At 62.9% G+C, this 23,720-nt stretch overlaps 4 protein-coding genes across 4 annotated transcripts; 3 read left to right on the top strand and 1 right to left on the bottom strand.

Annotated features, from left to right (window-relative positions):
• Positions 1–16: 16 nt before the first annotated feature.
• Positions 17–2,986, top strand: LOC141934311 (uncharacterized). The gene is made up of 3 exons (XM_074849669.1): positions 17–241; positions 894–2,144; positions 2,967–2,986. The coding sequence occupies exons 2-3, from the start codon at positions 1,160–1,162 to the stop codon at positions 2,984–2,986; spliced, it is 1,005 nt and encodes a 334-aa protein (XP_074705770.1). The 5' UTR covers positions 17–241; positions 894–1,159.
• Positions 2,987–4,112: 1,126 nt separating this feature from the next.
• On the bottom strand, positions 4,113–7,735 carry G6PC3 (glucose-6-phosphatase catalytic subunit 3). Its single transcript, XM_074849436.1, is given in 10 exon segments — positions 4,113–4,794; positions 4,797–4,862; positions 4,865–4,899; positions 5,015–5,156; positions 5,290–5,408; positions 5,744–5,825; positions 6,336–6,360; positions 6,363–6,444; positions 6,721–6,947; positions 7,638–7,735. Coding segments are annotated over 9 exon segments (1,014 nt in total). The 5' UTR covers positions 6,939–6,947; positions 7,638–7,735; the 3' UTR covers positions 4,113–4,549.
• Positions 7,736–7,802: 67 nt separating this feature from the next.
• Positions 7,803–19,511, top strand: LSM12 (LSM12 homolog). The gene is made up of 5 exons (XM_074849561.1): positions 7,803–7,985; positions 11,234–11,367; positions 16,670–16,779; positions 17,251–17,377; positions 18,457–19,511. Exons 1-5 carry the CDS (start codon positions 7,865–7,867, stop codon positions 18,547–18,549), a joined length of 585 nt encoding a protein of 194 aa, XP_074705662.1. The 5' UTR covers positions 7,803–7,864; the 3' UTR covers positions 18,550–19,511.
• Positions 19,512–19,673: 162 nt separating this feature from the next.
• TMEM101 (transmembrane protein 101) lies at positions 19,674–21,944 on the top strand. The gene is made up of 4 exons (XM_074849560.1): positions 19,674–19,845; positions 20,706–20,886; positions 21,009–21,155; positions 21,329–21,944. The coding sequence occupies exons 1-4, from the start codon at positions 19,709–19,711 to the stop codon at positions 21,635–21,637; spliced, it is 774 nt and encodes a 257-aa protein (XP_074705661.1). The 5' UTR covers positions 19,674–19,708; the 3' UTR covers positions 21,638–21,944.
• Positions 21,945–23,720: the final 1,776 nt, after the last annotated feature.

Genomic DNA, 23,720 nt, shown 5'->3' on the forward strand with positions numbered 1-23,720 from the left:
TGCACCCTGTGCCGTGCCTCGGTTTCCCTGGGTTGATGAGAGGGGCTGCAGTCCCATCCCCGCTTGGGGGGGTTTGGCTTTGGAGGGGGGGGGCTTTGGGGGTGCTGGTGACAGATTTGGGGGTCTTGATGGTGTGTGTGTGTCCCCCCCCGCCAGCTGGAGCCCCTGGATCCGTCCCTCCTGCAGCAGAAGCCAAATGTGAACGCGGTGGCCACCCTGGAGAAGGTCATCGAGATCCAGAGTGAGAATCGGGGGGGCCTCGAGGGGGGCACAGATCCTGCCAGGGGGTCCCCACAGCTGTCCCTGCCACTGGGGGACACGGGAGGGTCCCCAGGGCTGATTTTGTCATGGGGGAGCACAGAGGGGTCCTTAGGGCTGTCCTAACCATTGGGGGACCCCAGGAGCTCTGTCCCTGCTGCGGGGGGGCCCTGGGGACTGTCCTTGTCCTGGGGGGGGGGGGGGGAACTGGAGGGGTCTCCAGTGCTGTCACTGGGATCCTGGGGGGTCCCTGGGGCTCTCCCTTCCTTGAGGGGACCCAGAGGGTCCTTAGGGTGGTCCCTGCCATGGGAGTCCCATGGGTCCCCTCAGTTGTCCCTGCTTGGGGGGGGGGGGGGTCCCCAGGGCTGTCCCTGCTGTGGGGGTCCCATGGGTCCTCCTGAGTTGCCCCCACCATGGGGGTTCCCCACATTGTCCCTGCTGGGGGTGTCCCCAGGGCTGTCCCCTCCATGGGGGTCCTGGGAGGTCCCCAGGGCTGTCCTGGGGCTGTGGGTGACACAGGGGGTCCCTTAGACTGTCCCTGCCGTGGGGGACCTGTGCGTCCCCCACGGCTATCCCTGTTGTGGGGGGGCCCGGGGGTCCCCCGGGGCCGTGCCCAGCCCCGTGGGTGCCCGCAGGCCAGCACTGGGGCTCGGTGAAGCGCTTCGCGGCGGCCGTGGGCTGCTCCTTGCTGGAGGCACAGAAGGGGGAGGCAGAGGAGGCCGAGACGGTGACAGCCATGGCCCTGCTCTCGGTGGGGGCCGAGCAGGGGAGCACCGACCCTCAACCCAGGTACGGCCCCCCGGGATGCCCCCAGCTCCGCAGGCAGCCACGCATGTCCTCAGTGGGGGATGTGTGTCCCCTGGGCTGTGCATGAAGCCACGCGTGTCTTTGGGGGGGTTGCATGTTCTCCTGGGCTGTGTGCGGAGCCACGTGTGTCTTTGGGGAATGCATGTTCTGGGCTGTGCACGGAGCCACGCGTGTCTGTGGGGGGGATTCGTGTTCTTCTGGGCTGTCCACAGGGCCACGTGTGTCTTTGGGGGATGCACGTTCTGGGCTGTGCACGGAGCCACACGTGTCTCTGGGGGGACGTGTGTGTCCCCTGGGCTGTGCACGGAGCTGTGTGTGTCCTCGGGGGGACACGCACGTGTCCCTGGGGCCGTGTGTGTCCTCAGAGGGGCCGTGTGTCCTCTGGGGTGTGCACGGAGCCACGTGTGTCCTCTGGGGCACATGTGTCCCCTGGGGTGTGCACGGAGCCACGCGTGTCCCCTGGGGCACATGTGTCCCCTGGGGTGTGCACGGAGCCATGCGTGTCCCCTGGGGCACATGTGTCCCCTGGGGTGTGCACGGAGCCACGCGTGTCCTCTGGGGCACGTGTGTCCCCTGGGGTGTGCATGGAGCCACGCGTGTCCCCTGGGCTGCATGTGTCCCCTGGGGTGTGCACGGAGCCACGCGTGTCCTCTGGGGCACGTGTGTCCCCTGGGCTGCATGTGTCCCCTGGGGTGTGCACGGAGCCACGCGTGTCCTCTGGGGCGCATGTGTCCCCTGGGGTGTGCACGGAGCCACGCGTGTCCCCTGGGGCACGTGTGTCCCCTGGGGTGTGCACGGAGCCACGCGTGTCCTCACGGGGGTGATGGACACGCATCATGTCACCCCAAATTGGCGTGGCCCACCCCGAGGACAACGGGGAGCCAGGATGGTGGCTTGGGGGGGGGGGGGGGGGGGGACCTGGAGCAGCCGTGCCCGGGGCCGAGCTCCCGGCGTCGCTGCCTCAGTTTCCCCGGGCGGGGCTGGGCGCCCGGTCCCTGGTGCAGGATCGGGCCCCGCTGAGGCCCCGCTGTGTCCCTGGCCAGGCCGGCGGAGGAGCCGATGGAGGCCGAGCCCATGCTGTGACCCGCCGGCCCCGCCGAGCCGAGATTTTTTTTTCCGTTTCCGAAAAAGAAAGAAACACCGAGAAGAAAAAACCACACACACACACACACACAAATCACATTTAAAAAGGAAAAAAAAAAAAAAAAACCACATTAAAAAAAAAAAAAAAAAGGACAACAAAAAAAACCAACCCGAAATGGATGAAGCCGGGAGGAAAAACAGAAAGAGGAAAATATTTTCTTTTTCTATTAAAAAGAGGAGAAAAACACAAAAAAATACCACCCCCCGTCCTGTGGGACCCCAGCTCCACGCGGTGTTTGCGGTCGTGTCTCTTGTGCAGCATCGGTTCCACCAGCACCCCCGCTCCTCCCTCCGTCCGTCTGTCCGTTGCCGTCGCTGCCCCTGGCCCCCCGCCGCGGCTCCTCTCTTCATTTTTTTTTTTTTAAGGGGGTTTTCCTTGTTTTCTCCCCTTTTTTTCTTTTTTTTTTCCCCCCACTCGTTCCTTCCCGGCTCCGGCGTCCGTCTCTCCCCGGGGGGAGGCGATGGGAAATACTCGTGCCTTTAATTAAGTCAAGTTTTTTTTTTTAATGCCTTAATTTCCCTCTGATTTTTTGGGTTTTCTCAATTTTTTTTTTTTTTTTTTTTCCCCTTGGCGTCCCATTTCGGAGGGGGACGCGAGACTCAGGGGACAAGCCCTGTCCCTTTGTCACCCTGGGTCGATGGGTGACGGATCCTGGCGCCTTCGCTGGGATCAAACTTAGAGGAGAAAAAAGGAAAAAAAGACAAAAAAAAAAAAAAAGAGTTAAAAAAACCACTTTATTTTCCTGTTACTTCACCAGCCGGAGGGGACTTGGAGTGATTTTAGCTTTAAAAGAGAGAAAAAAAAAAAAAAGCCACACAAAACAAAGGTATATAATTTTATTACAGATGTATTATTTAATAGTATTTTTTTAATGGGTGGCACCGGCCGCGGGGCCCGGAGGGGGAGGACGGGGACGGTGCTTCATGTTTTAAGTTATTCCAGGGGGTTTTGGGGTGGCTCCTGGGGGGTGTCCCCAAACTGGGGTGGAGGGGGGGGGGTGGTGGCGGAGATGGGGATGAGTGTGTGTCCCCTGTCACCTCCCCAGCCCTGGGGAGGGGGCGGGGGGGGGGGGGAACCCCGGCTTGGGGTGATGTGTGGGGAGGAGGAAGGGGGGTGTCAGTGCTGCAGGGCCCCCCCCCCCCCGGCTGTCCCCAACACTGGGGACAACACCTTGGCCCCAAGGGGGGGTGGAGGGGGGTCTGTTGGGTGGCGGTGGCAGCCCAGGACCCCCCGCCTCATCCCTCCCTTTTTGTGGTGGTGGCGGGGGGGGGGTCACAGCCCCCAACTCCCCATCCCAGGAGGGAGAAACACCTTCGTGTAGAATCCAACCACCTCCCGGGGGGGGTTGAGGGGCGCTGGCCCCCCCGGCAGCGAGGCCGTCTTGCTTTTGGGCTGGTGTGTTGCCCCCCCCACCCCCTTCTCCGTGTCCCCCCCCATCCCCTCCAGCCCTGCCTCGGTTTCTTTTCTGTCCGTCCGACGCCCGCTCGCGCGCTCTCGATATGGTTTTCAGTTGAGTATTTTGTAAGATGTTACCGATGTTCGTCCTTGTATAAATAAAACTGTTTCTGGCAATACCCGGCGGCGCCCCGCTGCGTTTGGGGGGGGCCCAAGGGAGGTACCGGGGCAGGGAGGGGGAGCACCAGCACCTTTGTGTCCCCTTTTCTGTCCCTATCAGAACAGGACAAGTGTCCCCAGGGTGTCGCGGTCACCCTACGTGCCTCAGTTTCCCCACCGACAGGGCTGCTCCTTTCCCATCCATCCGGCGCGGTATCGGGGTGCTGAGCTGCACCAGCCCGGCTGTGGGGGCTCCATCCACCCCGTTACCCCCCCAGCCTGGGCTCTGCCCAGCCCCGGGGGTCCCCAGCCCTGCCCCTGCCCCCCCTTTTTGAAGGACTCAGTGCCAGCAGGTTGGTAACCGGTTTTATTTGGTTAGAAATGGGGTGACCCCTCCGGCACTGGGGGGGACCCCAGAGGGGGAAGCTGAACTGGGAGAACTGGAGCAGCTGGAAGGAGGGGGGGGACAGTGGGAAATAGTGCTGTTTGTCCCCCCCACCCCCAGTGACCCCAAGGCTGGGGCTGTCCTTGCGCTGTGTCCCCAGACCTGCTGGGCAGGGGGTACCCCCAGCTCTGCCACCCCCCTGCTCGCCCCACGCTGGGGGGGGGGGGGCGCCCTGCCCTGGGGGGGAGCAGCACTGTTAGCACAGCGAGGGTTAAACTGGCCTGTGGTCCCAAGGGGGGACATGTGGGTGCCCTCCTGGCACAGCGATGGGCGGGGTGGGGCACAGGACTGGCAGGGACACAGTGGGGTCCCCTACGGTGGGACCCTACCCTGGGGACTCCCTACTCGGCGTGGGGGGAGCCCCGCGGGCGGGTGACAGAGAGGACGAGCCGGGGCAGGACAGATGCCACCAGCCAGGGCCCGGCCGCGTACTTGAGGAAGCTGGTGCTGTACCACAGCGTCACGTCCGCCGGCTGGGGAAGCCGGTGCAGGCCCTGGATGGCCACCAAGGCCAGGACGGCGCTGGCCACGCGCTGCTGGGGGTCCAACCGCTCCCCCTGGTGCAGGGGGAAGCCGGTGGCCAGCCCAGGCCCAGGGCGCTGCCGGCGACGCGGCAGATGGAGGCGAAGGGCCGGGTGTCGAGGCGAAGCCAGGAGGATCTGAGCACCATTTGGTGGCCAAACGGATGGACCTGGGGGGGGGGGATCCTTAGGGGGGTAGCAAATCCCTGGGGCTAGCCCCCCCCGGCAGCCTGGGGGTGGGTAAATCCCTGGGACTGGCCCCCCCACACCCCGCCAGGCACTCACCAGTCGATGTCGATGCCGGTGGCGGTCACCAGGCCGTGCAGGGCGAGGGAGGTGAGCAGCAGGGCCAGCGCGGTGGCCACGAAGAAGCCCAGGGTGCGGGTGGCCGGGGTGCGAGCCTGCAGCCCCCAGCCCAGGGCTGCTCCTGGATGGCAACGACAAGGCACGGTGGGCTACCAGGATGGATTGAGGTGGGGGGGGGCTCAAGGCCCAAAATGCCCTGGCCCAGGGGTGGGTGTTGGGGTCTGGGTAGAGGGACCAACATGTTCCCCACTCACCTGCCAGGATGCCACCGACTACCTGATGGGGGAAGTGGGCCAGGATGAAGACCCTTGATAGCCCCACGGCCAGCTGGAGCAGGGCGTAGGTGCCAAAGGGGGCCAGCTTCGCCGCGGGGCTGGAAGGCAAAGAGGGTGAGTGGCAGGGACGCAGCCTGCGGCTCCGGCTCGGGCTCCCGAGCGCGCTGAGCCGGGCAGGGCAGGTTTGGCGCCGCTCGGCAAGAGGAATGATTAAAAAGGTGAAAGTAGTCAAAAAAAAAAGCAGCTCAGTGAGGCAGGGGGGGCTTTGCGGGGGGTCTCCAGGGCTTTGCAGCTTGTTCCTGCAGCACAGAGGTGCCAGGGTAAAGCTGTGCTGCCCAGGGAGCCCACTGAGGAAGGGTCCCACCTCACCTTCCCTCTTCCAAAAAGAGCTCTGGAGATTTCCAAGTGTTGTTTTCCCCCTCCTGGGACTCACCTCCTGGAGTGTCTGGCTGCCAGCGCGGTGACCAGTGGCCAAAGGGCCGCCCCCATGATCATGCAGTGGCCGGAGGGGCTCCCTGTGAAGGGGACAGTGGGTCAGGGCGGGGAGCGTGTGGCAGCGGGGCGAGCGCCCGACGTCACCCCGGGAGAGTTGGGGACGCGTCTGCTGAGCCTCGCCCCGCCTGTGCCCCGTCCCTCCTGGCCGACCGCCGCGGGGGGCTTGGCTCGAGGATGAGGATGGAACGAGCCGGTGCCTGTGGATGATGGTCGCCCACACACAAAAAAATAAAAGAAAGGGTTTTTTTGCCCCGGTCCCTGCCGCCGGCAGACTCTCCTGTGGGTTTCCTGGCCCCGGAGCCGCCCGCGCCGTGCCAGCAGCCGTGGCACCCAGCCCGCGCCCCGCCGCTCGCTCGTTTGCTGTGCCGCAAGGTGCTGGCTAACGAACGGCTTTCCCCGCTCAGCACATCCTGCCAGCGCGGTGGCACCCTCCAGCTTCAGCATTTCCATCCGGACGGGGCCTCCCGGCTCCTGCAGCCCTTCCCTCCGCATCCCGGAGCCGCGAGGAAAAGCTTTTGCCTGTAACTCACCCGGTCCCGTTTCGCAGGAGAGAGGGGGAACTGGCGCAGCGTGACCAGCTCCTTGGTGCTGAGCCCCGACTCATGGACCCACCAGAACGGGCGCTCCCCGAATAACAACCTGGAGGGGAGAGAAACCACAGAGCAGTGAACGGCCCAACGCCTTCGCCGCCCAACCCTGTGGAGCCGAGGGCTGAAGCCGGCAGCGGGAGGGCAGGATCCTGCCTGTTCTTACAGCTCCCGGCTGTTTTCTGGCAGATCTGTTACTGTCCGCGTCTCTGCCCGCCCAGCGGAGCCCGTGGTTGTCTTTCTGCTACAGCGAACGTGCCACCGCTCAGCCCTCGGGGTGTCACCAGGTGTGACAGGGACCCTGTGACTCCCTTGGCTCTTCCCTCACCATTTGAGAACCACGTTGAGCCACTCTGACACCAGGCCGATCCACAGCACCGACACCCCCACTTTGCGGTCCAGAAAATAGGCGAGAGGGAAAAAGATGGTGAAGATGGATTTGGGATCGGCCAGGGAAGTCACCGAGATCCAGAACTTTTCCAGCCAGGGCGGCCCGGACTGCAGCACCTCTGCGAAGCGGATCCCGGCGGCGTGCAGGGCATCCATGGCGCCGGGCTGGAGGGAGAGGGGCAGCGTTAGAGCTCAGGCCTTGGAACAGGCAGAGACCTCGGGAAGGGGGTGGGAGGCGGCTCCCTTGGGTGGGTGTCACGTTGTGGCTGGCTCCCGTGCTCGGTGTCACCCTGAGGGACGCCTTGGCGCGTGATGCCAGCGCTGGCGTGGCTTCAGGGAGCCGTTTGCCACCTGAAGTTTGCCCACGAAGGACTCTCGGCCTTCGTATCCCGCCCGTGGCTCGGCAGCTCCAGCAGGGGACGGCAGCGTCGTGTGCGGGGGGGGCTGCTGAGGGCCGGCACCGGGCAGGGCCCCGCCTGACGCCTGCTCTGGGCTGACCCAGCGTGGGCACATCCCGGGGGTCTCAGTGTGGGGTTCCCCGGAGCAGCCAGGCTGCCCTGAAGAGCTCCAGCCTCTTTGGGCCGGTGTGGGGCCTCCCGGGGGTCTCCCTGGAGGCAGCTCGGGGCCTCGCTGGACCCGGTTTGGGGCCTCCCTGGAGGCAGGCCCGGGGCCTCGCCGGGGTCTCCCTGGAGCAGGCCCGGGGCCTCCCTGGTGTTTTCCTGGGTCCCCCCGGCGCTGCCGGCGCGGCCTGGCCCTGCCGGGGATCCGGTGGGGCTGAGGAGGGGGTGTCCATCACCAGTGAGCCCCCCTCCCGCTCCCGTCACCGCCCCCCCCCCCCCCGAGGCCCGCGCTCACCCGGCCTCCTCTGCCTACACTTCCCAGCAGCCCCCGCGGCACCGGCCGGCTACGGGGAGGCGCGAGGGACACACATCAGAGGGGCGGGGCCAGCGCGCGCGCCCCGCCTCCCCCCCGGCGCCAAGGTCACCCCGCCCCCTCGTCGCGCGCGGTGACGTCACGCCGCGGCCCCGCCCCCGCCGCGCCTGGCCCGGGCTGAGCCTGCGGCCGCTGCGGGCTGAGAGAAGATGGCGGCGCCGGGCGAGTACTTCAGCGTGGGCAGCCAGGTGTCGTGCCGCACTTGCCAGGAGCAGCGCCTGCAAGGCGAGGTGGTCGCCTTCGACTACCCCAGCAAGATGCTGGCGCTCAGTATCCCTTCGGCAGTGCCTCGCCGGGCCCGCTGCGGCCCGGGCACGGCCCGCTTGGGCCTCCGCCGCCCGCCCGCTGGGGAGCGGGGGGGGGTGGGTCTGAGGGGAGGGCTGAGGGGGGCGAGGGGGGGTAAGGAGAGGCCTTGGGGGGGGGCGTGGTGCTGTGGGGGGGGATCTCTGCGGGGAGCTCCGTGGAGGGTTTCTTGGGGGGAGCGGGGAGCTCGATAGGGAGGTTTTGGGGGGAGTGAGGAGCCCTGTAGTGGCGTTACTGGGGGGGGGAGTGGGGCGCTGTATAGGGGGGTTTTGGGGGGAGTGAGGAGGCTTATAGTGGGGTTAGTGGGGGGGGGAGTGGGGCGCTGTATAGGGGGGTTTTGGGGGGAGTGAGGAGGCTTATAGTGGGGCTAGTGGGGGGGCAGTGGGGTGCTGTATAGGGGGGTTTTGGGGGAGTGAGGAGGCTTGTGTGGGGTGGGGGGTGGGAGGGAGTAGGGTGCTATAGAGGGAGGTTTTGGGGGGGACTGAGGAGCCCTGTAGTGGGGTTAGTGGGGGGGGAGTGGGGCACTGTATAGGGGGCGTTTGGGGGGAGTGAGGAGGCTTGTAATGGGGTTGGGGGGGCAGTGGGGCGCTGTATAGGGAGGTTGGGGGGGGACTGAGGAGTCCTGCAGTGGAGTTACAGCGGGGGGAGTGGGGCATCGTATAAAGAGGTTTTGGGGGGGAGTGAAGAGCCTTTGTGGGGTTGGGGGCGGGGGATAGTAGGATGCCATATAGGGAGGTTTTGGGGGGAGTGAGGAGCCCTGTAGTGGAGTTAATGGGGGAGATCTGGGGTGCCTGATAGGGAGGGTTTTGGAGGGAAAGAGTAGCCCCATAGTGGGGTTTGGGGGGGTGAGTGGGGAGCCCTTTAGTGGGGTTATGGAGAGTGGGGTGCACTGTAGTGAGGTTTGGGGGGAGTTGGGCTCTATAGAAATGTTGTGGGGGGAGTGGGGAGCATTTTAGTTGGGTTATGGGGGAAGTGGGGTGCACTGGTGAGGTTTGGGGGGCAGTGGGATGCCCTACAGGAAGGTTTTGGGGGAGTGAGGAGCCCCATGGTGGGGTTATTGGGGGTGGGTGCTGTATAGGAGGGTTCTGGGGGGGAATCCTAGAGGGGCTTGGGAGGGTGAGGAGCTGCACAGAGGCCTGGGAATGGGGGTCTCCCGCAGGGCTGTGGGGTTTTTAGGGGAGGCCTTGGAGGCATGATGAGGCCCTGGGGGGGGACAGGGGCACCCTGTGGGGTTCAGGGAGGATGGGGGGGATCTTGAGGACAGGAGGGGCCCTGGGGGGTTCCTGGGAGGGGGATGGTACCTCTTTGGGGGTGCAGAGGGAGGCAGGGTGAGGTCCTGTGCAGCGGGAAGGGCTTGGTGGGGTTTAGGGGGGGTGGGAGCTCATAGGAGTTATGGGGGTCAGGAGACCCCTGTGGAGTTCCAGGGGGTGGGGGGGGCCACAGTGGGCCTGTGGGGGTTTAAGGGGAGCCTTGTGGGCTGTAGGAGAGATTTGGGGAGCCCTGTGGGGCAGGTCTGTGGATGGGGGGGAGCCCTCTAGGAGGGCAGGGGCAGGCCTGGGGGGTGAGGAGAGATGGGGGGTGTGCAGGGAGAAGTGTCCCTTGGCTGGGGGAGCCAAGGGGACAGGGGGTCTGGGGCTGCCCTGCAGGGAGGAGAGACAGAAAGGCAACGCTTGGGGGTTTAAAATATAGATCTTGTATGCACATTAAGAAAAAAAAGGATATGCTTTTCTTTTTAATCTGCAAGTAAGGGTAAGGCAAAGGGCTGCCAGAGAACGGCAGAGGGACCGCAGAGAGTTCATGGAGGTGGATGCTCAGCCCAGGGACTGGTGCTGGAAGGGAGCTGGGGAAATAAATGCTGCAAGCCCCAGGGGTGGCTTCTGGAGGGAATGAGAGAGGAAGGGAGGAGCTGTGAGAGGGGTTTGTGTCTGTGGAGGCTGGATCTGTGAGAAATGTGGTCGGAAGAGCCCTGCGGGGTGCCTGGGTGTGATGCGGTCCTGGAGGGGGACTGGGGACCTGGCCCGGGGTGAGCCCCTGTGCTGGTGTGGTTCAGGTGGGGGAAGCTCCCCCAGGCCCGAGCGGAGGCCGCAGGAAAGTCTTAACCAATGTCCAACAGGTTGGCTTAGTGCATTGTGCTGCTCTGGAGAGGGCTCAGAGCTCCTGCTCCGGCTTTGCCCTGAGTCTGGCTCTTCCTCCCCAAGCTGGGATGCTCCATCCTGAAGGAAGAGACCGGAATTCCCCGGGCATCCCTCGTTTTCTCTCTTTTATTGCAAAGCGTTTGCTAGGGAGGGCTTCACCTGCACAGCCAGGCTTGGGGGGGGACACGGGAGGAGAGGAAAAGCGACCTCCACGAGCATCTTTTCCGAGGAGGAGCCGGTGTCGGGGTGAAGGGGCTCTCTGTGCCGTGCTCCCCGCTCCTGCCAGCAGCTGAGGGAGCGGAGGGCGAACGACGCAGCCTCCTGGGGAACAGATTGCGCAGGAATTAATGTCAGCTCTGGAAGGGGTGTTTGTTGGTTTTTTTGTTTTGTTGTTTTTTTTTTTTTTTTTTCCTGGGGGTGGTGCACCGTTGTCTCATTTACACTTTCCAGTCGTGCTGCCATTCCGACCACAACAAACCTCGCAGCGTTGGAGGGGCTGCCCGGGAGGTGTGTGAGGGCGACGAGGCCTTTCTCGGGGAGCTGCCGAGTAGCTCCCCTTTCATCCACGCTAGGGACTGCTCCTGGGGAGGCTCTGGCTTAGCTGCTGCCTGCAAGACAAAATACTTATGGTATAAAAAGTGCAAATTTGAGGCGTTTGGTTGTTCTGGTTCACTTCCCTGTGCAGACCAGCGTTTGTGGCGAGCGGGAAAGCGGGCAGCACCGCAGCTGGGGCCGTGGGAGCAGCCCCTCCGTGTTTCTCCAGCTAGTTGGGGCTAAATTCCTTTTTCAGAGGAGACCACGCGGCGTCCCAGGCTGCCTGTGTTCTGGGTACAGCAGCTGTTGGCTGGAAAACTTGTGTTATAGTCAGGAAAACTGAATCAGCATTAAATAGGTCCAAGAAGAGGTGGGTGGTGGTGTTGGGGTCTCACAGATGACCCCGTGCTCGGTTGAGGAGGTGCAGGGGTGGTGGAGGAACGTGCTGAAGACCAAATGTTCTCCCAGTTTGCTCCTGGACAGCTTTGTGCATCAGGCCTGTAAATATCTCTGGATTTGTTTTCCTTAATGTTTTTTCCCCTCCAGAATGCCCCTCTTCCAGTGGAAAGCCTAATCACGCAGATATCCTGCTTGTAAACTTACAGTATGTTTCAGAAGTGGAAATAATTAATGACCGCACGGAAACGCCTCCTCCTTTAGCTTCACTCAATGTTAGCAAGGTAAGAACCTGCCCTCGTGGGCTCGGAGGCGTTTGCTGCTGGCGGGGAGGGCTTCGTGTGGGGGGGTCCCTGCCTCGAGCTTTTAAACTTTAAATCACCCGCTTCCATCGCAGCCTGCTGCGGCGCTGTTAAGGGTTGAGGTGATGAGATTTTGGGTCTGTTGAGTCTCCGTGACTCGCTGCTGGGGTGTCTGTAGCGAGGGCGCAGCCAGCTTGAGCCTCCCTGCTTCGGGATCGCTCAGCGCGGGGGCTGAGCTCTTGGGTGAGGGAAAGATGCTCCTAGTTTGGTTTAATCAGAGAGTAAAGTCCTCGTCAGCCTGAACGAGGGGCTGGGTGCTGTGCTCACCGGGGCAGCTGATCCTGTGGCTGCTCTCAGCTCCCCTGAGCACCCTTTGGTCTGTATTTGCTCCGGCGGGGTCCTGCCGTGTAGATTTAATTACCTGGGTGACGCTGCATCCTCCTGTGAAAGCACCAGCGGTGCTGAAGGTGCGCATGGGGAGCTCGGGGAACGCCTGTGCTCTCCTCAGAGGCCGTGGCGGGAATAAATGTGGATTTCTGCGCTGGCAAGCGGGTGCAAGTTGCTGCCCGAAACACTGACCAAGAATTTCAGTGTCAGGACCTCTGGTTTTTAGTAATGTTGAGGCTGCAGAGCACCTTTTCACTCGGGGCGGGGTGGAAAGTCCAGTGGTCTCGATCCTCCTGGCTCCATGGCAGCCCCGGCACCTCTGCTGGAGGACGTGGTGCTTCGCTGGTCGGAGAGGAGGAGGATGGAGCCCCTTGTAAATGTGCAACAGGTTCTTCCCCTGACAGCGAATGACTCGAATGCTCAAATCAAAACCTTCCAGAGAAGATGAGTGTGGCTGAAGCTGGTGTTCTGCTCACCTGAGCCTGTGCCGCTCCTCCTGGGTGCTCTCTCTTCCGAGATCCCAGGTTAAGAACACGCTACAACGCTTTTTGCGTTCCCGTGGGTGATGCTAGATGAGGTTTGTGCTTCGGCGGGTGCCCTCTGCCTGCAGCTCCCTCCGTGCGAGTGTTGGTCGTCTTCAGAAACTGATTTGGGGTGAAGCTGAACAGCGGGGGAGTGGACAGGAGCGGCGAAGCACGCGCGGAGTTGAATTTTGAGGAACTGCTTTTCATACGTCCTTCTGGAAAGGGATCGGTTCTGATTCCCAGCGCTGATGTCAAAAAAAAAAAAAAAAAAAAAAAGGGAAGGCGAACCCGAGCCCTCGATGCTGGTGCAAAGTGGCTGGAAGCCGGGTGTGGGGTGTGGCTGTGGGGTTTTTTCAGCTGTCACCTCCTTGTCCCACGGGGAAACCTCCTCTGTGACAGGGAGGCTCGGGCAGGCTCTGCCTGCGGGTCGGTGTCCTGTGGGTGGCACCAGCTGGGCGTCCGGAGCCCCCGTGGGTTCCTTCACCTCGGATTAGCACGTTGGTGGAGGTCTCAAATGTCACAACCACCATAAGGATACGACTGTCGTTGTAATTGCATTGAGTGACGTCGCTGGGAGCGCAGCCGGGAGGTGGACGGGCCTGCTGAGGGGAAATCGCCCCACGTGACGTCAGATACTCGCTTCAGGCTTTCCGGCATCAAAATAATTACTGTGGATCTGGTGTGGGGAGGGGGTAAAAAATGAATCAAGTTGTATCTTCGATGGATGGAAGTTGGTGTGCAGCCACCAGTGTGGCCGTGTCCCCATCTCCAGTGACAGGAGACTTTAACCTGGTGAAGGGCCTGGGGAGTCAATCCTGTGAGGAGAGATTGAAGGAGCTGGGACTGTTCAGTGTGAGGAGGAGAAGGCTGAGGGGAGACCTCATCACTCTACAGCTCCCTGAAAGGACGTTGTAGAGAGGTTGGTGCTGGTCTCTTCTCACAGGGGATTAGTGACAGAACGAGAGGGAACGGCTTTAAACTGCAACAGGGGAGGTTCAGACTGGACATGAGGAACAAATGTTTCCCAGAAAGAGTGGTCAGAGAGTGGAATAGGCTGCCCAGGGAGGGGGTGGAGTCCCCATCCCTGGGTGTGTTTAAGGGTCGTTTGGATGAGCTGTGGGGGGATGTGGGGTAGGGGAGAACTTTGTAGAGTTGGGCTGAGGGTTGGACTCAATGATCCCGAGGGTCTTTTCCAACCTGGATGATTCTGGAATTCTGAGCGTTTTTCCATGTTGCTCTGACCTGCGTCTCCTCTCCCATGAATGCACAGGCATGCTGGGGTCTGATGGTGCTACAGGACTGGAATAGAGATGAGATGATACTGGTCATACTGGGAAAAGGAGCTGTTGGCACACGGGAATGCTTGTGGTGTGCTGGGGCAAGGCCTTGCTGCTCTGAAAGACTCTGGAGAGCGAGTGGAGCCCTCCGGAGATGCTCAGCCCTTCCCTCCACTGCCTGGTCCTTGGTGGAGACAAAATGTTGGGACCAGAAGCCTTGTTGGGCTTGGAAGGCAGCAGGATCCGTCCGTGGGGGGCCCAGGCTGGCAGGGGTCCGAGCCCGTGTTGGAAGGGGGCAGGGGTGCAGGCTGGTGGAAGGCGCAGGCAGGAGGAGAGCGGGTCATCGGCTGCAGGTGGCTGTCGTGAGGCTGCTGCGGGAGAGATCCTGCCTGCACCACAGTCTCCCCTGGGGGAGGCTTCAGGAGGGCTGCAGGGTGAAAACTGGGATGCGGGGGGAGAAATGCTTTGTGAACCAGGGCAGGGGAAGGGGGCAGATGTGTGGCTCCCCTCCGGCAGCTGCGGAGCGGCTGGAGGAGCCGGTGAGGAGAGAACGCGGGAGCGACGGAGGGCTGGCAGCGCGTCAGTCCAGGTACGGCTGAGCTCGAAGCTTCCCGCTGCCGGCCATGGGCGAGATGTCACTGCAGAGCCTGGGGCCTGCGTCGGTACCTCTGGGGACACCAGCCTGTCCCGTGGGGCTGGCACCTGCCCGGGGACCTCGGCATGGCGCTCGGTAACCGTGCCGGGGAGAGGTTTTGGAGGGATCCCGTTGACTTGCCACCCGGGTTACGCCGTGCTCGGCTCTTCTCACCAGGCTGCCAGCACCCAAGCGGCATGGGGGGGCCATCCCGGCAGTGGGGGCCATGGCATGGTGCTCCGGTGGCCCTCGCTGGCTCTTTTTTTTGCCGCACGCCCCGTTTTCCAGCATTCACAGGGACGTGAATAGGGAAGTGAGTCACTCATTCATGCCGCCGTCGCACAAGGTGTGTGTATCCGAGTCTCTTCAATAGCCCCGGCGCCTTCGGGTGCTTGCTGCGGGGGGGCCGCGCTGGGAACAAGGGGGCTCTTGAATATGAATCGGGGAGGCTGGAAGTTGGAGGCTCAGCGTTATCTTGTGCGGGGCTAGAGGTGATGAACAGGGAGAGCACATCCTATTGTGGGGGAAGGATGAGAGCGCTGGATCTTGGCGCTTGGTTAATAACGGAGTTAATAACCAACGTAGCGCGTGAGGCAGCTCGAGGTGGGGGCTGATGCGTCCAGGTAGAAGCAGGAGGACGAGGTTGGGCTTTGCTGGGTGCTCTTGATCCTGGGGTTTAGGAGCACCCGATGAAATAATGTTGGGGTGCTGCCTGTGGTGGCAGCACGTGAGGGACTGCTCTTCATCCGGGGTTTCCCATCTTCTTGTCACCTGTCTCCTGGCAGGGCTGTCCCCAAAGCCTGTCCCGGCACGCACGTCCCTCCTGGGACTTGCATGTGAGCAGGCAGGGAAGGAGGAGCTGATGCAGCTGCTGGAGGAGCATCCCGAGGCCTGGTAAAGCCCGAGTGTTAAAAATGGACAAAGCGGGTCTAAACTTCAGGTGCGCAGCGCGAGGGGAAGCTCTGCCGGAGGGAGCCATGGTGGGCACGGCAGAGGAGGTCCGTGTGCTCCGTGCTGTGGTTCTCAGCCCGTCCACGTCGTGGCAGAGGGGGGGATGCTTCGGTGCAGGCGATGGACTGGTTGGGAATCAGATACACCAGCCCCGCGGGGGGCACCCCAGGTCGGGTGAGGTGTTGGTGCAGCCTCAGAGAAGGCTGGTGGTCGCGTGGGTGACGCGGATGCAGGAAAGTTACTGGGGAACGTTGCACCCAGCCTTACAAACCAGTTTGGAAGCCTCACTGGTGGTCTCAGTAATTCTGACGTGGAGTGGGGCGGGTGGCTTCAGAGACAGCTTGTGCTGGGGCCGAGAAAGGATCCTGTCCCCCGTTGAGGCTTCCCTTGCTCACCAGGAGGCTGAGGAGCACGTGGCGAGCACCCGAACGGTGCTGGAGCAGCGAGCTGGGCCCACCTGGGCACGGAGAGGAGACGCAGCGGGCTGGCTCCCGTTTCAGGAGACGGGCTAGCCGGGACGGGGAAACCTCTCCCTTATTGGCGTTATTTGCTACAAAAAGTGTCCCCGCTCAGTGAGAGCTCGGGCTTTCCGTACCCAGAGAGGGCTTTGGAAAGGGTGAAGCCGTCCTCACGCTGCACGGAGGAAGCCGGTCTGGCTTGGGGAGCACTTAACAGGCGCGAGGCTGTTCTGGGGAGGAGGAAGAGGAGGAGGAAGAGGAGGGCCGGCGTGGGCAGCAATGCTAATGTGGCTCTTCCACTGCGGCAGCTCCAGCCGGGGAAAGGCGGCTGGTCCAGCGCCGCCTGCCCGTCTCCTGCCTCCAGGCAGCTGCAGCTCCTTCTCCTCCCGCGGGATTTAAGACGGGGGATGCCAGGCTCGGGGCTTCTCCTCTCCGCTCCGCGACCTCGCCAGCACAATCACCGCACACGGACGTGGTGAGCTGCTGGGTGACTCCCAAATAACCAATTCTGCTTTTTATATTTTTTGGAACAGAGTAAGTGCTCCAGGATAAAGTTCCTCATACTCCTGCATGGTCTGTACGGAGGCGTTTACACCCCGCGAGCCCTAACGTAATGGTTATTCTGGGCTCGTCTTTCCCATCGTATCCCCTGAGTAAACAGCAAGTGGAAGGTGGTTTGGACCTAAAACGCAGCAATTAATTTGGAAAAGGCAGAGGGGAAGGTGGTGCTTGTGCGTCTGGCCCCGGCAGCAGATTCCCTCCCTGTACCTGAACAGGGGGATGCGAAAAGGCGGTGCCACATCCCCCAAAATATTGGGAGGGGGGCGCTGACGGTGCCTCAAAAAGGAATTAAGCCGTTGCTTGAAAACTGTGTGGAGAAAGGTGTGGTGGGAGGGTGGAGATGGCACGTTCCTCGTTACCCTGATTTAATTGTCGAGCCGGCCAGCGAGCGGCAGAGCTGCGTCTGCGGGTGGGACCTACGTCCCCCTGGAGCTCTCGTGGCCGCTCGGGCGATGCTCAGCCGAGCTCCCTCTCTCTCTGTCTCCCCTCCAGCTTGCCAACAAAGCGCGGACGGAGAAGGAAGAGAAGATGAGCCAGGCGTATGCAATTAGTGCTGGTGTCTCTCTGGAGGGGCAGCAGCTCTTCCAGACTATACATAAGACGTAAGTCCCCTCCTCGGTGCCTCCTGGGCTCTGCCCCGGCCCCTGCGCCGCTGGCTGGGAGCCGCTCGTACCCCTGCGTAGCCCGGGGTGGGGGGTTTGCGTTGCCTGATCCCTCCAGCTCGCCACAAAATTGTGTCCTGGGACGCGCCGGCCGGAGCCACGCAGTCCTCGGGGGCATGTGTGGGAGGGAGGATGCCTCCCTGCCTGCTCCCTGCCTGCTCCCTGCCTCTTCCTGGCACACACCAGCCACGTGCCCGTCCCCGTGGGCTCACACCCCTCTCTGGTTGTGCACCCAGGAGGTGCTGGGTGGATTTTTCACCCACGTCACCTCCTCGGTGAGGCGCGGGACGGCGCTGGGGACGGGTGGTGGCTTTGAGGGGCTGGGGGATGCCGGAGCACAGCCCTGAGCCCCGGGGCGGTTGCTCGCTGATCCTTTTTCCTTTTCCCTGAGCCTTTTTCCCTCCCCTGCAGCATTAAAGACTGTAAATGGCAGGAGAAGAACATAGTTGTGATGGAAGAAGTCGTTATCGCCCCTCCCTATCAAGTGGAAAACTGTAAAGGCAAAGAGGGAAGCGCGCTGAGTCACGTACGCAAAATAGTGAGTACGGGCAGGGGGGGTGTCTGGGGACACCATATAAAGATATAAAAATATCTTTACTGATGACCTAGACGAGGGGATCGAGTGCCCCCTCAGTCAGTTTGCAGATGACACCCAGTTGGGTGGGAGTGTTGATCTGCTCGAGGGTAGGGACGCTCTGCAGAGAGACCTGGCCAGGCTGGAGCGAGGGGCTGAGCCCAACTGGGGGAGTTTCATTAAGGGCAAATGCCGGGTGCTGCCCTTGGGCCACAACAACCCCCAGCAGGGCTACAGGCTTGGGGAGGGGTGGCTGGAGAGCTGCCAGTCAGAGAGGGACCTGGGGGGGATTGATAATGAGCCAGCAGTGTGCCCAGGTGGCCAAGAAGGCCAATGGCATCCTGGCTTGTATCAGCAATAGCGTGGCCAGCAGGGACAGGGAAGGGATCTCACCCCTGGACTTGGCACTGGTGAGGCCGCCCCTCGATGAGTGGGTTCAGTTTTGGGCCCCTCACCCCAAAAAGGCCATTGAATGACTCGAGCGTGTCCAGAGAAGGGCAACGGAGCTGGTGCAGGGTCTGGAGCACAGGTCTGATGGGGAGCGGCTGAGGGAACTGGGGGGGTTTAGTGTGGAGAAGAGGAGGCTGAGGGGAGACCTCCTGGCCCTCTGCAACTCCCTGAAAGGAGGGTGCAGAGAGGGGGGATGAGTCTCTTGAGCCAAGGAACCAGCGGCAGGACAAGAGGGAATGGCCTCAAGCTGCGCCAGGGCAGGGTCAGACTGGCTCTTAGGAAGGATTTCTTTGCAGAAGGGGCTGTTGGGCGTTGGAATGGGCTGCCCAGGGCAGGGGGGGAGTCCCCATCCCTGGAGGGGTTGAAGAGTCGGGTTGAGCCAGCGCTGAGGGATCTGGTGGAGTTGGGAACGGTCAGGGTGAGGTTCATGGTTGGACTGGAGGAGCTTCAAGGGCTTTTCCAACCTGGATGGTTCTGTGATCCCCTGGGGACACCCGTGTGGATCTCCACCCCCCCCCCCGGCCCCGGGGGGATCCCCTGCCTTTTCGTTAAACCCTTCTTTTCTGTCCATCCCACCCTCCTCGCTGTGGCAGGTGGAGAAACATTTTCGAGACGTGGAAAGCCAAAAGGTAATGCAGCGTTCACAAGCACAGCAGACACAGAAGGAGACGTCCCTCTCGTCCTGAGGCCACCGCCCGGCGCCGGGGCCTCCCCCACCGCCCCCCCCCCAGAGCCACCGGAGGCAGGAGGGCGGCGGCGGCGGGGGTTCAACTTTTATTTCCTTTTTTTTTTTTTTTTTTTTGAGCTCGTTAATGGGGAGCTCAACCGATTCCAAACCTTAGACTTTAAAACAAACGAGAAAAGAGAATAATTTAAAAGCTCATGCATTACTTGACTAACAGACTTTCTTTTGTCCGCCATGTTTTCTTTCCTACCAGCCAGTCAGACTTTGTTAGTTTTATTTTTTCACCTTTCTATTCCTTTTTCCTCCCCCTTCCCCTGCTCCCACCCCCCCCTTTACTTTTCTAAAGGGGGTCTGTCCCCCCCCCTCTGCCTATCCCATCAGAGGACCTCCCCCTCCCCACAAACCCCCCAAAAATAAAAGTAACGAGCTGACTGCGGTGGCCGACCCGGGACCCTTGTGACCAGCGCGGTCTCGTTTTAATTTTGTTTGCACAGGGCAAGGCTTGAATTAGTCTTATTTTTCTTATCTTTAAATATATATATGAATATATATTAAAATGTTCTTTAAATATTTTCTGCTTCTAGCAGTTCTCTCGACCAGGATCGTGGCAAAAAAACCCCCCTGTCACCCCCCGCTCCCCCCTCCCACCCCCCCGGCCCTGCTACCCCCACCCAGGGCCTGCGTTTGGGGTCTTTTTTTTCCCCCCCCTTTTTTTTGTTTTTATTATTTTTTTGCCCCTTTTTTAGGTTTTCTTAATTTTTTTTTTTTTTTTTGCCATGATCCTCCCCCCCTCCCCTTTTTTTGTTTTGTTTTTTAAAATAAATGGATCAAAATCAAACAATTCAAGCCCTGCCTTTAGAAGAGTTAAAAAGTTAAAAAAAAAAAAAAATTAAAAAAAAAAAAGGAAAATTTTTTAGTATTGTTTAGCAAAAACAATAAAACCCGAAATTTTTTTAACCATCACCCGTGTCCGGCGCTCTGGGGGCGGGGCCTGCGCCGGGGGCGGGGCTTCCCCTAGGGGGCGGGGCCAGATATGCGGGGAGCGGTCGCTATTGGGCGGGGCTTCGTGAGGGGCGGGGCTTCCTGCGCCGGGTGCGGGCCTCGCCGGGAGGCGCTTCCCGTGTGGGGGCGGGACTTCCGGCGGGGCGGGCCTGGCGGTGATGGCGGCGGGCCGCGGCTGGCGGCGGCGGGCGCTGCGCCTGCTGACGGCGGGCGGCGGGGTCCTGCTGACCCGCTTCCCCTTCTGGCACTGCTTCAGCGGGCTGCTGCTCTGCGCCGAGCGCGCCGACGGGCGGCGGTGCGGGCCGGGGGGCGCCGGGGGAGGCCCGGGGGGCCTAGGGGAGGTGTGGGCCGGGGGTAGGCCCGGGGGGCCTAGGGGAGGCCTGGGCCTGGAGAGGGCCTGGGGGAGGTGTGGGGATGTGGGGGGGAGGCCTGGGGCTGGTGGGGGCCGAGGGGAGATGTTGGTCGGGGGTGGGGTGTGAGGGCGTAGGACAGGTGTGGGGCTGGCAGGCCTGGGGCTGGTGACGGCCCGGGAGAGGTGTGGGGCTGGGAGGGCGTAGGGAGGGGGTTGGGGTAGGTGTGGGGCTCGTAGGTCAGGGAGAGGTGGGGGGCTGTGGGGGGCTTGGGGTGGGTGTGGGGCTGGGGGGCCTGGGGCTGGTGGGGACCGAGGGGAGATGTGGGCCGGGGGTAGACCCGGGGGGCGTGGAGCTGGTGTGGGCCTGGGGTTGGTGTGGGCCTGGGTACCCCAGGTGTGGGGCTGGTGAGGGCCCGGGGGGCTTTGGGGTAAGTGTGAGGCTGGGAGGTGTGGGGCTGGCGGAACTGGTTAAGTGTGGGGCAGCTGGGGGGCTCCTGGGGCAGGTGTGGGGCTGGGAGAGTGTGGGGCTGGGGGAGCTGGGTATGTGTGGGGTGGCTGGGGGGCTCCTGGGGCAGTTGGGGGGGGGCTGGATAAGGGCAGAGGGGTAGTTGGGGGGCTGGGGCAATTAGAGGATGGGCTGTGGGGGGGGCCTGGAGGGCTGTGTGGGACCAGGGGAGGGCTCTGGCAGAGTTAGGGGGTGAGGGAGGATCGGGGGGGGGGGCTCTGGGGTGAGGGGGGGTGCTGGGGGTGAGCATGGCCAGGGGTGGTTGGGGGTCAGGGGCTGGACCTGCCGTGCCCCCCAGGAAGCCGGACATCCCCGTCCCCTACCTGTACGTGGACATGGGGGTGGCCGTCCTCTGCGCCAGCTTCATGTCCTTCGGGGTGAAGCGCCGCTGGTTCGCCCTGGGGGCCGCCCTGCAGCTCGCCGTGGCCACCTACGCCGCCCACGTCGGTGGCCACGTCCACTATGGCGACTGGTTGAAGGTGAGACACACACACAGCCCCCCCCCCTTCTCCCCATCCTATAACACCCCCCTCCCAGCCCCGCCCTGGGCCTCGGGGGAGGCCGGGGGGGGCTCGAGGGGGTGACGGTGGCCCCGTGGCAGGTCCGGATGTACTCCCGGACCATCGCCATCATCGGCGGCTTCCTCATCCTGGCCAGCGGCGCGGGCGAGCTGTACCGCCAGAAGCCACGCAGCCGCTCCCTGCAGTCCACGGGGCAAGTCTTCCTCGGCATCTACCTCATCTGCCAGGTATGGGGCGAGGCGGGGGGGTCACAGGACACCGGGGAGGGGGGTGACAGCCCCAGCGCCAGCCCCCCCACCCTGCTGCAGAGCTGCATCCAGGGCGGGGGGTGGAGAAACCTCGGGCGAGTGTTTGCCACCAGTGCCACCAGCCCCCTGCCATGTGTCCCCCCCCCCTCCAGGCCTACTCCCTGCAGCACAGCAAGGAGGATCGCTTGGCTTACCTGAACCACCTCCTCGGGGGGGAGCTCGCCCTCCAGCTCCTCTTCATCCTTTACGGCCTCCTCGCCCTCGCCTTCCTCTCGGGCTACTACGTGCGGGCGGCGGCGCAGGTGCTGGCCGTGCTGCTGCCACTCGCCATCCTCCTCATCGACGGCAACCTCGGCTACTGGCACGACTCGCGCCGGGTCGAGTTTTGGAATCAGATGAAACTCATCGGGCAAAACGTCGGCATTTTCGGAGCCGTCGTCATCTTGGCTACCGATGGTTGAATGCGGGTGGCCACCGGCTGGGACTGGGGGAGCAGCAGTGGGGCGGTGGGGGGGGGGCGGTTTTTTTAAAGAATCACCGCTATTTATTCTTTTTTTTTTTTTTTTTTTAATTTGTAAATATTTGAGAATTTTGCCAGAGGATGGGGCGGTCGCTGCCCTGAGTGTGTGGGGGAGCCGTGGCGGGGGGGGGGGGGGCTCCTGCCTGTGGGGTGCTGGGCCACTGTGTGGCCAAGCCCCCTCCCCGCCGAGGTTTGCCCCCCCCTGCCTGTATTTTTACTGATGAAATGAGAAATCTTTTATGTTGTCACTGGGCTGTCTGGGCTGTTGTGTGCCAGCAGGGTCAGGCCCTGCCGCTTCGGGGGGGCTCAGGGAGGGCGGGGGGGCGCTTTTGGGGGCTCAGAGATGGGGGGGGGAAGCTTGGGGCACTGCGTGTTCCCCTCCCTTTGGTGGGGAAACTGAGGCGGGGGGGGGAGAGCGGGGTCCTGGGCTGCGTTTTGCTGCCTGTCCGCAGGGTTGTCCCCTGCCTGTCCCCTGCCTGTCCCCTGCCTGCGCTGCCGCAGCCCCGCGGGGGGGGGCTCAGCCTGTTCTTTAAGGCAGGGGAACATCCTGGCATGGGAGGGGGGGCCGGGGGGGGGGTGTGCATTGTGGTGGGACACAGCGAGGAGCTGCCAGCCCCACGGGCCGTGTCCTCGCTGTCCCCATCCTGCCGCCCGAGTGCGTTTTGTCCCCCCCTCCCAGCCCCCCAGGACTGGGCAGATGCGTGAGTGTGTGTCCCCCCCCCCTCAGCTGGGCGGTGGAAAAGCAAACAGGGGCTGATAAGGGCCTTCCTCTGGGGGGGGACACTCGTGTGGCCCCTAATGCGCCTCCGGCGGAACCGGGGGCCATAAAGCGCGGGGAAGCGGCAGGGCCCTGTTTGCTCTCCCTGCGTTTTTCCGTCCGACCCCCCCGCCCCCCACCTTGCTGGGAGGTGGGGGGGGGGGGGGGGCCATGGGGGCTCCTCACCCTCTCAGGACCCCCCCCCGGGGGCTGCTTGGGCTCCAGCCCCTCCTCCTCCTCCTCCATGCCTGTGGGAGAGGTGGGGGGCACACAGTGGGCACCCCCTACTCCATTTCCTTCAGGGCCACCCCTTGCTCTGCACGGGGGGGGCATGGGGGGGGGCTGCAGCTGTTGAGGGGGGGGGTTGGTGACATTTCTACCTGCCGGCAGAGCCATCCTGTGACCTTTGGAAAATTGCTGTTTACTGTCACTCGGGGGAAATGGTGCAGAAAGCCCTCACCTCCCTCTGCCCCCCCCCCTTCCCCCCCGCGGGGTCTGCTCTGTGCCGGGGGGGGGCAGGCGGGGGGGTTGGGGGTCACCCAGACCCCGATCCTCCCTCCCGCCCTCGGCTTGGGGACATCTGTGACAATGCAGTGACATTGCTGCAATCTTGTGGGGTTTGGTCCCTGTCCCTCCTCCCGGTGCCCCCCCCCCCCACCCCATGACACCCACGATGGGGCAAACCCCCCCCCCCCCGGGGTGCTCCTCTGCTGGGGAGGGGGCTCAGCTACCCCCCCCCCTCCCTTGGTGGCCCTGGGGACCCGTGGCAGGGCACTACGGGGGGTGGCGTCTGCAGCCCCCATCGATCCAATTAGCCGTCCCATCGACCCATGGGGACGTGAAAGGTGCTGGACTGGGGGGGGGGCTGCGCCCACCCCCCCCGGGCCCTCGGGGGGGCTCAGACCCTCCCAGGCTGGCATGAGGCCGAGCACCACGTGGCCGGGGCAGCGTGTCCCCCGGCTTCTGTCCCCCCCCTTGTATCCCCCCCACTTTGTGTCGCCCCACCTTGTGTCACCCCCCCCATGTCCCCCTCCTTGTGTCCTCCCTCCTTATGTCCCCCCTTGTGTCCCCCTCTTTGTGTCCCCCCCTCGTGTCCCCCCAGCTTGTGTCCCCCCCTTGTGTCCCTGCCCTTTGTGTCACCCCCCCGTGTCCCCCTCCTTGTGTCCCCCCACCTTGTGTCACCCCCCCTTGTGTCCCCCAGCTTGTGCCCCCCCCCAGCTTGTGTCACCCTCCTTGTGTCCCCCCCCCTTGTGTCTCCCCTGGTTTG

The sequence above is a fragment of the Strix aluco genome, chromosome 24, assembly GCF_031877795.1.
Source record: "Strix aluco isolate bStrAlu1 chromosome 24, bStrAlu1.hap1, whole genome shotgun sequence".
NCBI classification, from domain to species: Eukaryota; Metazoa; Chordata; class Aves; order Strigiformes; family Strigidae; genus Strix; species Strix aluco.

Coding starts and splice junctions, on each gene's coding strand:
- LSM12 (XM_074849561.1), top strand. CDS start 7,865: ATGGCGGCGCCGGGCGAGTACTTCAGCGTGGGCAGCCAGGTGTCGTGC. Junction 11,368..16,669: donor CTTCACTCAATGTTAGCAAG/GTAAGAACCTGC, acceptor TCTCCCCTCCAG/CTTGCCAACAAAGCGCGGAC. Junction 16,780..17,250: donor TTCCAGACTATACATAAGAC/GTAAGTCCCCTC, acceptor CCTCCCCTGCAG/CATTAAAGACTGTAAATGGC.
- TMEM101 (XM_074849560.1), top strand. CDS start 19,709: ATGGCGGCGGGCCGCGGCTGGCGGCGGCGGGCGCTGCGCCTGCTGACG. Junction 20,887..21,008: donor ACTATGGCGACTGGTTGAAG/GTGAGACACACA, acceptor GCCCCGTGGCAG/GTCCGGATGTACTCCCGGAC. Junction 21,156..21,328: donor GCATCTACCTCATCTGCCAG/GTATGGGGCGAG, acceptor CCCCCCCTCCAG/GCCTACTCCCTGCAGCACAG.
- LOC141934311 (XM_074849669.1), top strand. CDS start 1,160: ATGTTCTCCTGGGCTGTGTGCGGAGCCACGTGTGTCTTTGGGGAATGC. Junction 2,145..2,966: donor ATGGAGGCCGAGCCCATGCT/GTGACCCGCCGG, acceptor TTACTTCACCAG/CCGGAGGGGACTTGGAGTGA.